General features: G+C 52.0%; 1 protein-coding gene across 1 annotated transcript in view; it reads left to right on the top strand.

Annotated features, from left to right (window-relative positions):
• LOC144610697 (guanine nucleotide exchange factor VAV3-like) overlaps nt 1-15,000 on the top strand; it is a 71,668-nt gene that overhangs the window by 2,132 nt on the left and 54,536 nt on the right. Inside the window, 2 exon segments of the mRNA XM_078429586.1 lie at nt 2,165-2,281; nt 14,385-14,443. Of these exon segments, the coding sequence (XP_078285712.1) occupies nt 2,165-2,281; nt 14,385-14,443 (176 nt within the window).

Below are 15,000 nucleotides of genomic sequence, written 5' to 3'. Positions count from 1 at the left end.
AGCCATGATCACAATGAATGGCGGTGCTGGCTCGAAAGGGCGAATGGCCCCCTCCTGCACCTATTTTCTATGTTTCTATGTAAATGGCCTTCTTCTTATTCTTAAACTGTGGCCCCTGGTTCTGGACTCCCCCAACATCGGGAATATTTTTCCTGCATCTACCCTGTCCAATACTCTAAGAATTTTATATGTTTCGATAAGACCCCCTCTCATCCTTCTAAATTCCAGTGTATACAAGCCCAGTCGCTCCAGTCTTTCATCAAGTGTCAGTCCCTCCATTCCGGGAATTAACCTAGTAAACCTACGCTGCACGCCCTCAATAGCAAGAATATCCTTCCTCAAATTTGGAGACCAAAACTGCACACAGTACTCCAGGTGCGGTCTCACTAACTGATGTACAAGGACACCCACGTCTCATTGCACTTCCCCTTCTCATAATCAGACGCCATTCAGATAATAATTTGCCTTCCTATTCTTGCCACTAAAGTGGATAACCTCACACTTATCCACATTAAACTGTATCTGCCATGCATCTGCCCACTCACACAACCTGTCCAAGTCACCCTGCAACCTCATAGCATCCTCTTCACAGTTCACACTGCCACCCAGCTTTGTGTCATCCGCAAACTTGGAGATGTCACATTTAATTCCCTCGTAAATCGTTAATATGTATCGTAAACAACTGGGGTCCCAGCACTGAGCCTTGCAGCACCCCACTAGTCACTGCCTGCCATTCTGAAAAGGACCCTTTAATTTCTACTCTTTGCTTCCTGTCTGCCAACCAGTTCTCTATCCATGTCAATACCCTACCCCCAGTACCATGTGCTCTAATTTTGCCCACTAATCTCCTTTGTGGGACCTTATCAAAGGCTTTTTGAAAGTCCAGGTACAATCCCAGGAATGAGTGGGTTAACCTATGATGATCGTTTGTGGGCACTGGGCCTGTACTCGCTGGAGTTTAGAAGGATGAGGGGGGACCTCATTGAAACGTACAGAATAGTGAGCGGCCTGGATAGAGTGGATGTGGAGAGGATGTTTCCACCAGTGGGAGAGTCTAGGACCAGAGGGCACAGCATCAGAATTAAAGGACGTTCCTTTAGGAAGGAGATGAGGAGGAGTTTCTTCAGTCAGAAGGTGGTGAATCTGTGGGATTCTTTGCCACAGACGGCTGTGGAGGCCACAAGTCAGTGGGTATAGTTAACACAGAGATAGATAGATTGTTGATCAGTGCGGGTGTCAGGGGTTATGGGGAGAAGGCAGGAGAATGGGGTTAGGAGGGAGAGATAGATCAGCCGTGATTGAATGGCGGAGTAGACTTGATGGGCCGAATGGCTCCTATCACATGATCATCACATCACCGCACACCCTCAGCACGATCCCGACTACCCCCCCCCCTCCCAGAGGGACAGGGCCTTTATGCATCTGAATCAGCACCTCCCGTTCAAGGATGGTCAGCACTGCTCGGTGGTGAACGTGCCTCACAAATCCCCCTCCATGGTTAGGTGAAGAGTGACCATGACCATTGCAGAGGGCAGTGGACTTTAGCCAGACCTTTGTCAAGGTCACCTGTGGTCAGGCAGTCTGAAGGTGAGATCCCAATTGGAGGAAGGGGTCAAAGGGCAGGTGTGGAGTTGCTTGTCCACCTGTGTCTCTGTGTCTCTGTGTCTCTGTGTCTGTGTGTCTGTGTCTCTGTGTGTCTGTGTGTCTGTGTCTCTGTGTGTCTGTGTGTCTGTGTGTCTGTGTGTCTGTGTGTCTGTGTGTCTGTGTGTGCGTCTGTGTCTGTGTCTGTGTGTGTCTGTGTGTCTGTGTCTGTGCGTCTCTGTGTCTGTGTGTCTGTGTGTCTGTGTGTCTGTGTGTCTGTGTGTCTCTGTGTCTGTGTGTCTGTGTCTGTGTGTCTGTGTGTCTGTGTGTCTGTGCGTCTCTGTGTCTGTGTGTCTCTGTCTGTGTGTCTGTGTGTCTGTGTCTGTGTCTGTGTGTCTGTGTCTGTGTGTCTGTGTGTCTGTGTCTGTGTGTCTGTGTGTCTGTGTGTCTGTGCGTCTCTGTGTCTGTGTGTCTCTGTCTCTGTGTCTGTGTGTCTGTGTGACCCCACTTTGGGTCAGTGCATTAGTGTTGGGGATTAACCTGCACAATTCCTCTGTTCAGCTAAAGTCTCTTTTGCCTTCAGTTCCTCTGCTTGAAGAACATTCGGACTTTCCTGTCGACATGCTGCGATACGTTTGGGATGAGGCGGAGTGACCTCTTTGATGCTTTTGATCTCTTTGACGTCCGTGACTTTGCAAAGGTAGGAAGTGGTGACCCAGTCGCTGTGGGATAAGGGGGAGGCTTTTACCCGACTGCCCAGCAGAGGATGTCTGACATTGGACACTGCGTTGAGTGCAGGAGTTAGGACGTCATGTACAGGAGCTTGGTCTGGCCACATTGGTTCAGGCTGTGGACATGTTCTGCTCACATGGCTGTGGAAAGGATATCATTAAACTGGATAAGAGGTGGTTTACAACCTATCACGCGGTCACAGGGAGAACATGCAAACTCCACACAGCGCCGACGTCTGGGCTCTGGTGCTGAGGTTACTGCCTACTGAGCCATCAGTGATCACTACTTCCCTTCCCCTTTAAATCCAGTAAAAGCTGGACTCCTTTTAATCTGACTTTACGCGACTCTATCTCGCACAAACATTGTTCCCTTTATCCTCTATCTTGCGCTGACTGGTTAGCGCACAACAAAATGTATTTCACTGTACCTCGGTACACGTGACAATAAACTAAACTGAACATTTAGGATGTATAGGAAGAAACTGCAGATGCTGGTTTAAACCGAAGATAACCACAAAATGCTGGAGGAACTCAGTGGGACAGGCAGCATCTGTGGAGAGAAGGAATTAGTGACGAAGGAATGAGTTCCCCACAGATGCTGCCTGACCCGCTGAGTTACTCCAGCACTCTGTGAAACGTTACCTATCCATGTTCTCCACAGATGCTGCCTGACCCGCTGAGTTACTCCAGCATTTTGTGGCTATTAACTTTTAGGATTATACACTCTAGTTTATGTTGCATGAAACCTCATCTGCCTCCACCCTTCCTCTATCTCCCTGGCCACCACTGTTTATGTCTCCCACACTTGTGTCATCTGCAGATTTGGAAACTCAGGCTGTTTTGCCCAAGTCCAAGTCATTAACAAAGTAGACACAAAATGCAAAACTTTTCTCTAATTATAGTTCAGTGGCATTGAAAGGCGGTGGGATCACATGACCCACCCCCCCCAACAGCCCCACTCTCACCGGCCCCCCTTCACCCCCCATCCCCCTCACCCCCCCTCCCGCCCCTTCCTCACCCCCCTTCCCCCACCCGCCCTCCCGCACCCCTCCCACACCCCCCTCACTGCCCCCCCACCACTATGCCCCCCTCCCCCTCACCACCGCGCCTCCCTCTCCCCCTCCCCCACTGCCCTCTCACCAACCCCCCTTCACCACCCCCCCAACCACCATAGCCCCCTCACCCCTCCTCCCGCCCCTTCCTCACCCCCCTTCCCCTCACCTTCATTGTGAGAGGTTTTGAGTTTAGGAGCAAGGAGGTCCCAGTTATACAGGGCCCTAGTGATTTGAGGAAGGATATTCTTGGTATTGAGGGCTGGCGGGACTGCCGTATGATGAAAGAATGGAGCATCTGGGCCGTGGGCTGTGAGCTGGGTGTAATGATCTGGGTGCTGGGTGCTGTGTGTTCGGTGCTGGGTGCTGTGAGCTGGGTGACGGGTGTTGGGTGCTGGGTGCTGTGAGCCAGGTGCTGGGTGTTGGGTGCTGGGTGCTGTGAGCTGGGTGACGGGTGTTGGGTGCTGGGTGCTGTGAGCCAGGTGCTGGGTGTTGGGTGCTGGGTGCTGTGAGCTGGGTGACGGGTGTTGGGTGCTGGGTGCTGGGTGCTGTGAGCCAGGTGCTGGGTGTTGGGTGCTGGGTGCCGGGTGTCAATAGTCAATAGTCAATAGTCGTTTATTTGTTACATACACATAAATGTGTAGTGAAATGAAACATTACCCACAGTTGAACAATAAGACCAATAAGATTAATCAATAAAAATGCAATAACACATACAATCACAACTAACACCAAACAAAAAGAAACATCCATCACAGTGAGTCTCCTCCAGTCCCTCCTCACTGTGATGGAAGGCCAAAATGTATTTTCTCTTTCCTGCCGTCTTCTCCCGCGGTCAGGCTGTTGGAGTTGCCACGTCGGGGCGGTCGGGGCTCCCGACATTGAAGCCCCCGCCGGACGGTGAAAGGTCCACGGCCTATTTCAGGCCGCGCCGGACGGTGAAAGGTCCGCGGCGGGCCGACCCAAGCCCCGCGATTCGGGGCGGGCGAACACGCTGCCTCTGCCGCTGCCGGAGCTCCCGATGTCGGCCCCCACCCAGGGGCCTGCGGGCTTCCGACGTCCACGTGGCCCACGCCGGAGCCTCCGGAGACGAATCGCAGCCGCTCCCGCAGCATCCGCAGGCAGCCAGCGCCGCAGGTGGTGAGTCCGGGCCGCGGGCTCTGCGAACCAGAACCCCAGGTGGTCCCAGGTGCATGGCCGGTGGTAGGCCGCAACGGGAACGGAGACACGACACAGAAACAAAGGTCGCGTCTCCGTTCGGGAGAGAGAATTTTACAGTTCCCGTTCCCTCCCCACCCCCCCCCCCCAAACATAACATACAAACCCTACACCATATTAAAACTACAATTCAGACAAAAACAACAAAAAACACAAAAGACAGACGGACTGCAGGCAAGCCACAGCTGCGACGGCAGCGCTGGCTCCTCTATTGCTGGGTGCTGTGAGCCGGGTGTTGGGTGCTGGGTGTTGGGTGCTGGGTGACGGGTGTTGGGTGCTGGGTGCTGTGAGCCAGGTGTTGGGTGCTGGGTGCTGGGTGCCGGGTGTTGGGTGCCGGGTGCTGGGTGTTGGGTGCCGGGTGTTGGGTGCCGGGTGTTTGGTGCCGGGTGCTGGGTGTTGGGTGCCGGGTGTTGGGTGCCGGGTGTTGGGTGCTGGGTGCTGGGTGCCGGTTGCTGGGTGTTAGGTGCTGGGTGTTGGGTGCTGGGTGTTGGGTGCCGGGTGTTGGGTGTAATGATCTGGGTGTTGGGTGCCGGGTGTTGGGTGCTGGGTGTTGGGTGCTGGGTTCTGTGAGCCGGGTGCTGGGTGCTGGGTGCTGTGAGCCGGGTGCTGGGTGCTGGGTGCTGGGTGTTGGGTGTTGGTTGTTGGGTGTAATGATCTGGGTGCTGGGTGCTCCCTCACCCCCCCACCAACCTCCACCCCTCCCACCCCATCCACCCCCCACCCACCCCACCCCCACCACACCCCCACACCCTCCCCCCCTACCCCACCCCCCTCCCTCACCCCCCCCTCCTCACTCCCCCCCTCACTGCCCCCCAGTACGGTCTGATCAGGGACTGCTGGTCTGTGGCGCTGGGTTTCCTGCTGGTGTTTGTACGTGGCCCGTGGGTCTGGGTGTTTGTACGTGGCCCGTGGATCTGGGTGTTTGTACGTGGCCCGTGGGTCTGGGTGTTTGTACGTGGCCCGTGGGTCTGGGTGTTTGTACGTGGCCCGTGGGTCTGGGTGTTTGTACGTGGCCCGTGGGTCTGGGTGTTTGTACGTGGCCCGTGGGTCTGGGTGTTTGTACGTGGCCCGTGGGATGTACAGAGGGTCTGGGTTTCCTGCTGGTGTTTGTAGGCAGCCCCGTGGGATGTACGGTCCGGTCTGTCAGGAAGTTGGACAGTGCAGATTCGAGGCTATAATTAGCAGCTGGCGGCTGTGGTTTCCCCTCCAGCTTTCACTCTGAGAGGCTGCTGGATGGACAAGTAAACTGTTCCACATGTTGACCAACTGCAGAGGGCGGCGGGATGTGGAACAAGCTGCCAGTGGGAGGGGATCAGGAAGGAACTATAAAAATGTTTGAAGTTCAGTTTATTGTCATGTTTACCGCAGTACAGTGAAAAGCTTTTGTTGCGTGCTAACCAGTCCCCAGAAAAACTATGCATGATTACAACCGGGCGGTCCACAGTGTACGAGACAGGATACAGACAATAACAGTTAGTGCAAGATAAAGTCCGATTAAAGATAGTCCGAGGGTCTCTGCTGAGGTAGATGGGAGGTCAGGACCGCTCTCTGGTTGTGGTCGGATGGTACAGTTGTCTGATAAAAGCCAAGAAGAAACTGTCCCTGAATCTGGAGGTGTGCGTTTGCCTGATGGGAGAGGGGGGGAGAGGGAGTGACCGGGGTGAGACTGGTCCTTGATTATGCTGCTGTCCTTGCCGAGGCAGCGTGAGGTGTAGGTGGAGTGGGTGGAGGGAGGTTGGTTTGTGTGATGGTCTGGGCTGCTGTCCTTGCCGAGGCAGCGTGAGGTGTAGGTGGAGTGGGTGGAGGGAGGTTGGTTTGTGTGATGGTCTGTGCGATATCTTGAGCTCAGACACAGAATAACAAGTTAACTCATGACTGCACAGCTGTACTGTGGTTTATTCAATCATTTACAATCCTCCACCAAAGTTGGCTCTATTACAACTCCTTCCACTCTAATAAAAAAAATGATTTCCTTGTGGACATTTTGTTTTGAATATAACCAACGGTATAAAATTATTACAATCTTGTCTGATAGTTTACTTTTATATAACCTCTATGTGGTATATACAATGATATGTGCATTTCAGGAAATAACTTCACAAATTTAACCTAACCACTGGGTTTCTCCTTCTTTCTGGATATCTTCCCTGACCAGAAGTTTCTGACTGTTTACAACCACTTGGGCTCATTTTGAATCGAGTCAAGCCTTCCTTTTGACCTACATTCATAGCTTCCAGTCCATCAGTCAATTTTGTTTGACTGTCAAACCCACTTGAACCTCCATTTTCAGGCTGATTCAAGCTCTCACTAACTTGTCTACCTTCTCGTACCATTTCTGGTTCATCTGGTACCTGTACTTGAGTGGTAACCCAATTATCTGACTCGTCTACTTTGTCTGATTTCAACCCTGTCTGTGCTTGCATAGGCATGACATGGTCAATGTGTACTTTTCTCACCTTTCCACTTCCAAACATCTTGACCAAGTATGTCCGTGGTCCGCACTTTCCCACTACTCTTCCAGGTAACCACTTCGCCCACTTGTGATGATGGTTTTTCACCTTTACCTTCTGATTTAACTCAACACTCCTTTCCTTTACTCTACTTCCGTCATGATATGCTGTTTGTTTCTCCTGTTTCTCTTCTACTGTTTGAGCCAAGTTTGGTTTCAACAGTGAAAACCTTGTTCTGGGTTTTCTTTTCAAGAACAGTTCAGCTGGTGTTTGACCAGTAGTGGTGTGAGGTGTGTTTCGATATGTAATCAGAAAGTTAGCCAGTTTCTTTGGATTTAGATCCAGCAGTTGTTTGACTAATGTCCGCTTCACAATTTGCACTGTGCGTTCTACTGCTCCATTGGAAGCTGGATGGTATGGAGCTACTCTAGTGTGTTTTACACCATTCCCTTTCATGAATTGTGCAAACTCTTGTGAACAGAATTGTGGTCCGTTATCAGACACAATTTCCTCTGGAAATCCATAGAACACAAACAACCCTCGCAAAATGTCTATCGTTTTGCTGGATGTCGTTTTGTTCATCGAAATCACCTCAACCCACTTGGAGTGACTATCAATCACAATGAACAATTGTTGTCCATCCAACTCTGCAAAGTCAATGTGTAATCTTTGCCACACTCTAACCGGCCATTTCCATGGCTGTAGCGGTACTGTGGGTGCAGGGCCGTCTTAACGCATGGGCCTGATGGGCACTTGCCCAGGGCCCCACGAGCATAGGGGCCCCATGCTGATCTGTGTATGTTAAGTGACTTGCAATAAATAAATACTGCTTTAAAAATGTAGGTTCAATAAGTGCTTTTTTCGCAACATTTTCCATCCCTATGTGCTTCTCACAACGATCTGTAAGTGCTTTTTGCAACAATGTAGCACCCTAAGTGCTTCTCACAGCGATCTGTAAGTGTTTTTCGCAACAATGTAGCACCCTAAGTCCATCGCTAAGTGTTTTTAGGTAAGTGCTTTTCGCCGGCACGACAGGGGGGGGCTGGTAGGGAAAGGGGGGTGGGGGAGAGTAACGGTGGGGGCCCCAGTACACTGCTTTGCCCGGGGGCCCATAATGCTGTAAAAACGGCCCTGTGTGGGTGGATTCTTTCCAACTGCTTGACACGTGCTACACTCTTTCACCGTTTGTTCTATGTCCTTATCTAGACCAGGCCACCATGGATAGCTTCTAGCTAGATTCTTTATTAGACACATTCCCAAATGCTGATCATTTAGATCTTCTAGCAATTTTCTAGCAATGGCGGCACGGTGGCGCAGCGGTAGAGTTGCCGCCTAACAGCGAATACAGCGCCGGAGACTCAGGCTCGATCCTGACTGCGGGCGCCGTCTGTACGGAGTTTGTACGTTCTCCCCGTGACCTACGTGGGTTTTCTCCGAGATCTTCGGTTTCCTCCCACACTCCAAAGACCTACAGGTTTGTAGGTTAATTGGCTGGGCAAATGTAAAAAAATTGTCCCAAGTGTGTGTAGGATAGTGTTAAAGTGCGGGGATCGCTGGGTGGCGTGGACACGGTGGGCCGAAGGGCCTGTTTCCGCGCTGTATCTCTAAAATCTAAATTTTACTCCATATTTTTCAGGTATTACAACTCTCCCTCCCCACATGACACAACCTTGGTCTACTGAGAGTTCGTTCCTACGTACAAAGAATGGTTTCAGTTCTGCCTCTAAATTCTGCAATTTGTTTGGCCACCCATTTGTAATATATTCCTGCACTCTTGACAAAAATCTGTACGAGTAACCTTCCGAATGTCCCCTGATGTGATAGGTAATTCATCTACATGAGAGAAGTAAAACCTCTCTGTTTGGGGTAACCTCCGATTCCAAAGGTAATCTAGACATTGCATCAGCATTGCTGTGCTCTGCTGCCTTACGATACTGAATGTCATACTGGTATGCAGACAATATCAATGCCCATCTTTGCATTCTGGCTGCTGCCAGAGTTGGAATGTGGATCACTGTCAATGGCTGGTGATCTATCTCGATTACAAACCTTCTACCATACAGGTATCTGTGAAACCTCCTAACGGCAAAAATCAATGCAAGAGCCTCTCGCTCTATTTGTGCATAATTTCTCTCACTGGCATTGAGTGTTCTAGACACAAATGCTATTGGCCTTTCCTCTACATTTTCTAACACACGAGAGATCACTGCACCAACACCGTATGGTGAAGCATCACATGCTAACTTCATCGGCTTATTGACATCATAATGAACAAGCATTGAACTCTCTGCCAACTGAACTTTACATGACTTGAAAACTTGATCACATTTACGTGTCCACTTCCATGGTACATCTTTTCTCAAAAGCTCATTCAAGGGATGTAAACAGGTGGACAGATTTGGCACAAACTTCCCATAGTAATGCACTAATCCTAGAAAGGATTGGCTATTTTTTAATTTCGTTGTACTCGTTGCAATGACAATAAATGAATATTATTATTATTATTATTATTATCTCAGATATGTTTCTGGGAGTGGGCACATTTTTGATCGCATCAACCTTACCCTTGGTGGGGTGTAGACCATCCTTGTCTATCTTATGACCCAAGTACTCTACCGAGTTCTGAAAGAACTCACATTTCTGTGCCTTCACTCTTCCACTGTGTTTCAAGTCGTTTGAGTACCACTTCCAACCTTTCATCATGTGTCTTCCTGTCAGGGGCTGAGATGAGGATGTCATCCAAGTAACACACCACACCTTCAATTCCCTCTAGAATTTGTGTCATTACCCCTTGAAATCCCTTGGGCTGATGATATACCAAATGGAAGCCTATTGAACTGAAACAATCCCAAATGTGTGTTAATAGTTAGCTTGGATTTAGATTTGTCATCTACACCCAACTGCATGTAGGCATTTGTCAAGTCCATTTTTGTGAAAACTTGGCCGCCTGTGAGGGTGCTAAACAAATCCTCTGCCATTGGTATGGTATCTGGTCAGCTATCTTCCAGTACCTGGTTTATGGTCACCTTATAATCCCCACACAGTCTAACACTACCATCAGGTTTGGGTATAACTACAATGGGTGTTGCCCATTCACTATTTTCTACCTTACTGATAATGTTCTTGGCTTCAAGTCTTTTCAGTTCTTTCTCGACCTTGTCCTTAAGAGCGTACGGCACAACCCGTGATCTGCAATGCACTGGTGTCGCATCCTGCTTCACACATACTTTCGCCTTGTACCCCTTAATTGGCTCCCCCTGGTCACTAAACACCTTCGGATGTTGCTTGATTACATCCTCCAGACACTTGATTTCTTCACGAATGAGGAATATCTCGTTCCAGTTGAGCTTCAAGATCTGCAGCCAATTCTGACCTAGCAACGCAGGTTTATCCCCCTTTACAACTACGAGGGGCAACTCCGCCTGTTGCTCCTTATACCTAACTGGTACATGTACGCATCCTAACACTGGAATCTTCTCTCCAGAGTAACCATGTAGCTCGATTCGCTTCCAAAGGAATTTGACTCAGCTTCTCCCGATACACCAATTCTGGAATCACGCTCACAGATGCTCCTGTGTCGACTTCCATGCTGACATGAGCTCCATTCAACTGGACTTGCACGGACACATTCTTTGTCTTCTGGTTTACTAGCTCATTGCTGCAGATGGTGTATATCTCGAGAAGCTCTTCCTCTGCCTGCAGTTGATCCACAGAATGCAGTTCACTTGTTGTTGAACCTTTTTTCTGCTTAGCCTTTCGACAAGCCTTCGCTAGGTGTCCCATCTTGTGACACGAGTAACACTCTGCCTTGAAGAACGGTGAAGGCCAGGTCTGCTGCATACAAGTCAAATGATCCTGAGCTGTACAAGAAAGCTCACTATGATCTTTGCAAAGCTACCAAGGATGCCAAGAGCCAATATCGAGACAAACTTGAGTCACAGTATCATTATTTGGACACCTGCAAAACGTAGCAGGGTCTGACTATAACTAGTTGGGCAACATCACTGGGTTTAATGCGGCCCGACCTGATGTATTTAATGTTTTTTTATGCTCACTTTGAGCAGGCCAACCGTCTCATCTGACTCAACCGTGCCTCTTCCCAGGGTCACGGTTGTAGAAGTAGATTGGCCTTCCTGAGGGTGAACCCATGAAAAGCAATTGGTCCAGATGTAGTCCATGGCCGCGTCCTTAGAAGGTACATGGACCAACCAGTGGGAGCAAACAGCGATAGCATGGCTTTGCCGTCGTCTTGCTACCCTTCCATGGATAACGATTCTCTGACGTCTATGTCGACTTATCCGTCTTTAGTTTGCTGGACTGCAGCTTGTTCAACTCTTCCGCTGGTTGTCTAGAAGTTGTCCTGACTTCTCTAGAACCCCTTTCTGCCATATCCATTGACAAAGCAGTTTTACAAGCTGTTTCAAAGGTCAGGTCATACACCGTCATCAGCTTACTTCGGATCCGCTCACTTCTCAGTCCACACACGAAACGGTCTCTTAACGCCCGGTCTTGGAAATTTCCAAAATTACAATGAATTGATAACTTCTTGAGTGACACGATAAAATTACTAATATCCTCCTCTGGAAGTTGGCATCTCGTTCCAAAACGATAGCTTTCAGCTATTTCTAAGAGCTTAAGGTCATAATGTTCTGTTAACTTCTTCAGAATATCCTTCAAAGGCGTGTCCTTTGGTTTGGCTGGAGCTAATAAATTTTTTACTGTATCATAAACCTTGGGACCCATTTCAGTGAGAAAAATTGCTCTTTTCCTAGTTTCAGTTGCATTGTTCAACCGTCTTGATTCTGCACCAGAAGCTTCTACTTCAGTGATGTTATTTGCAGCAAAAAACATCTCTAAACGTTCGATGTACGCACTGAACGTTTCCCGGCTTTGCTGGAACTCACCCAATCTTCCGATATATCCACTGGGCACCGCCATTTTAGATTTTCAACTTTGTGACCTGATTTCCAGCTTTCCTTGACACCAAAAGTTATACAACCTTGCCCGTGCCTCTGTAGAATTCCTTATCTACACAAACAAGTAAAGCTGGGGAATCGACAATCCCACTCTCATCGCCAATTTGTGATATCTTGAGCTCAGACACAGAATAACAAGTTAACTCACTGCTGACCGGAACATGACTACCCAGCTGTGGTTTATTCAATCATTTACAATCCTCCAACCAAAGGTGGGCACTATTACAGTCTGGGCTGCTGGCCTTGCCGAGGCAGCGCGAGGTGTAGATGGAGTGGGTGGGAGGGAGGTTGGTTTGTGTGATGGTCTGGGCTGCGTCCACAACTCTCTGTGATTTCTTGTGGTGTTGGATGGAGCTGTCCCCAAACCGTGCTGTGACACATCCCGGTTAAATGCTCTCAACGGCACATCTGTAGAAGTTGCAGAGAGCTGTAGGGGACACGCCAAACTTCGAGGGGGGGAGGATGAGGGGGGTGAGGGGGGTGCAAGGGGGGGTGTGAGGGGGAGAAGATGAGGGGGTGAAGGGAGGGGGGTGAAGGGGGAGCGAGGGAGGGAGGGTGAGGGGGGGTGAGGGGCGGGGACGAGGGGGGGAGGGTGAGGGGGAGTGAGGAGGGGAGGGTGAGAGGGGTTGAGGGGGGAGGGTAAGGGGGTGTGAGGAGGGGAGGGTGAGGGGGGGTGAGGGGGGGCGAGGGGGGAGGGTGAGAGGGGTTGAGGGGGGGAGGGTGAGGGGGTGTGAGGAGGGGGGCGAGGGAGGGAGGGTGAGGGGGTGGAGGGTGTTGAGGGGGGAGGGTAAGGGGGTGAGGGGGGGTGAGGGGGGGTGAGGGGGGGCGAGGGTGAGGGAGGGTGAGGGGGGGCGAGGGGGGGCGAGGGAGGGAGGGTGAGGGGGTGGAGGGTGTTGAGGGGGGAGGGTAAGGGGGTGAGGGGGGGGGTGAGGGGGGGCGAGGGGGGGCGAGGGGGGGCGAGGGAGGGAGGGTGAGGGAGGGTGAGTGGGGAGGGTAAGGGGGTGAGGGGGTGTGAGGAGGGGGGTGAGGAAGGTGAGGAGGGTGAGGGAGGGTGAGGGGGGGAGGGTGAGGGAGGGTGGGTTGAGGGGCGGGGGCAAGGGTAAGGGGGCGAGGGGTAAGGGGGTGAGGGGGTGTGAGGAGGGGGGGTGAGGGGAGGGTGAGGGAGGGTGAGGGAGGGTGAGGGGGGTGTGAGCGAGGGTTCTGACGTCAGTGGGGGGTGAGATGATGCCGGGCCAGGCTGTGAAGATTGAAGAGGATGCTGTTGTTTTTACTGGGGAATGGGACACAGATGTGGAGGTCAGGGTTCATTTTACAGATGTGGCCACATCTGGACGGCGAGGCGTGGCCGGGGGATGGGTGTGAACGTGATGAGTGCGGCCCCTCCCCCGAGCAGTCACTTCATAGAAACACAGACAATAGGTGCAGGAGGAGGCCATTCGGCCCTTCGAGCCAGCACCGCCATTCAATGTGATCATGGCTGATCATTCTCAATCAGTACCCCATTCCTGCCTTCTCCCCATACCCCCTGACTCCGCTATCCTTAAGAGCTCTATATATTCTCTGTTCATTTATTTATTTATTTATTTATCTATTTATTCATTTCCCCTATGTTCTCAAAATCTCTGTAAAGCGTCTTTGAGTATATGAAAAGCGCTATATAAATAAAATGTATTATTATTATTATTATTATATCTCTCTCTTGAATGCATTCAGAGAATTGGCCTCCACTGCCTTCTGAGGCAGAGAATTCCACAGATTTACAACTCTCCGGGTGAAAAGGTTTTTCCTCATCTCCGTTCTAAATGGCCGACCCCTTATTCTTAAACTGTGGCCCCTGGTTCTGGACTCCCCCAACATTGGAACATGTTTCCTGCATGTTGCTGTTAGTGCAAGATAACGTCCGATCAAAGATGGTCCGAGGGTCACCAATGGTGTAGGTGGGAGGTCGGGACCGCTCTCTGGTTGGTGAGAGGACGGTTCAGTTACCTGAAAACAGCCGGGAAGAGACTGTTCCTGAATCTGGAGGTGTGGGTGTTCCCACACTTCTGTACAGCATCTTGTCCAGGACAGGTTGCTGGTGATATTTATTCCTAAGAATATGAAGTTATCAACCATCTCTACTTTGTACACCTCATTTCCTGAGGTCGATCACAATCTCTTTTGACTTTGTTGCCATTAAGAGTCCCTCAGTCCCTCAGTGTCTGTGTGTCTGCCTCTGTGCCCCTGTCCCTGTGTCCCTCACCCCACCCCCACCCCCACCCCCACCTCCACCCCCAATCCTCACCCCCACCTTCACCCGTGTTTGCCCACCTGGTGTAGGGGGGGAGGGGGTGTGGGGGCCGGGTGGTGACCCTCACTGTTGTCTCTGTTTCCCAGGTGATTGACACCCTGTCCCGACTCTCACACACAGCCATCGCCCTCAGCACCGGGATCAGGTGAGGTCAAAACTCGACCCCCCCCTCCCCCGTCCCCACCACCCCGTCCCCACCCCTCCCCCGCCCCCACCCCCCCCGTCCCCACCCCCTGTTCCCCCCACACCCCGACCCCACCAAACCCCGTCCCCCCCCGTCCCCACCCCTCCCCCGCCCCCACCCCCCCGTCCCCCCCAAATCCCGTCCCCACCCCCCCTGTTCCCCCCCACCCCCCGACCCCCCCAAACCCCGTCCCCACCCCCCCGTCCCCACCCCCCCACCCCCCCGTCCCCACCCCCCCCGTCCCCACCCCCCCACCCCCCCGTCCCATCCCCCCATCCCCACCCCCCCCGTCCCCACCCCCCCATCCCCACCCCCCGTCCCCACCCCCCATCCCCATCCCCACCCCCCCACCCCCCCGTCCCCACCCCCCCGTCTCCCCCAAACCCCGTCCCCACCCCCGTCCCCACCCCACCACCCCCCCGTCCCCACCCCCCACCCCCCCGTCCCCACCCCCCCGTCCCCCCCAAACCCCCCCCCGTCCCCACCCCCCCCGTCCCCCCCCCAAACCCCCCCCCGTC

The sequence above is a fragment of the Rhinoraja longicauda genome, chromosome 37 (genome assembly GCF_053455715.1).
Source record: "Rhinoraja longicauda isolate Sanriku21f chromosome 37, sRhiLon1.1, whole genome shotgun sequence".
Taxonomy (NCBI): domain Eukaryota; kingdom Metazoa; phylum Chordata; class Chondrichthyes; order Rajiformes; family Arhynchobatidae; genus Rhinoraja; species Rhinoraja longicauda.
The sequence above is the reverse complement of the archived record's forward strand: the minus strand, read 5'-3'. Positions and strand labels throughout refer to the sequence as shown.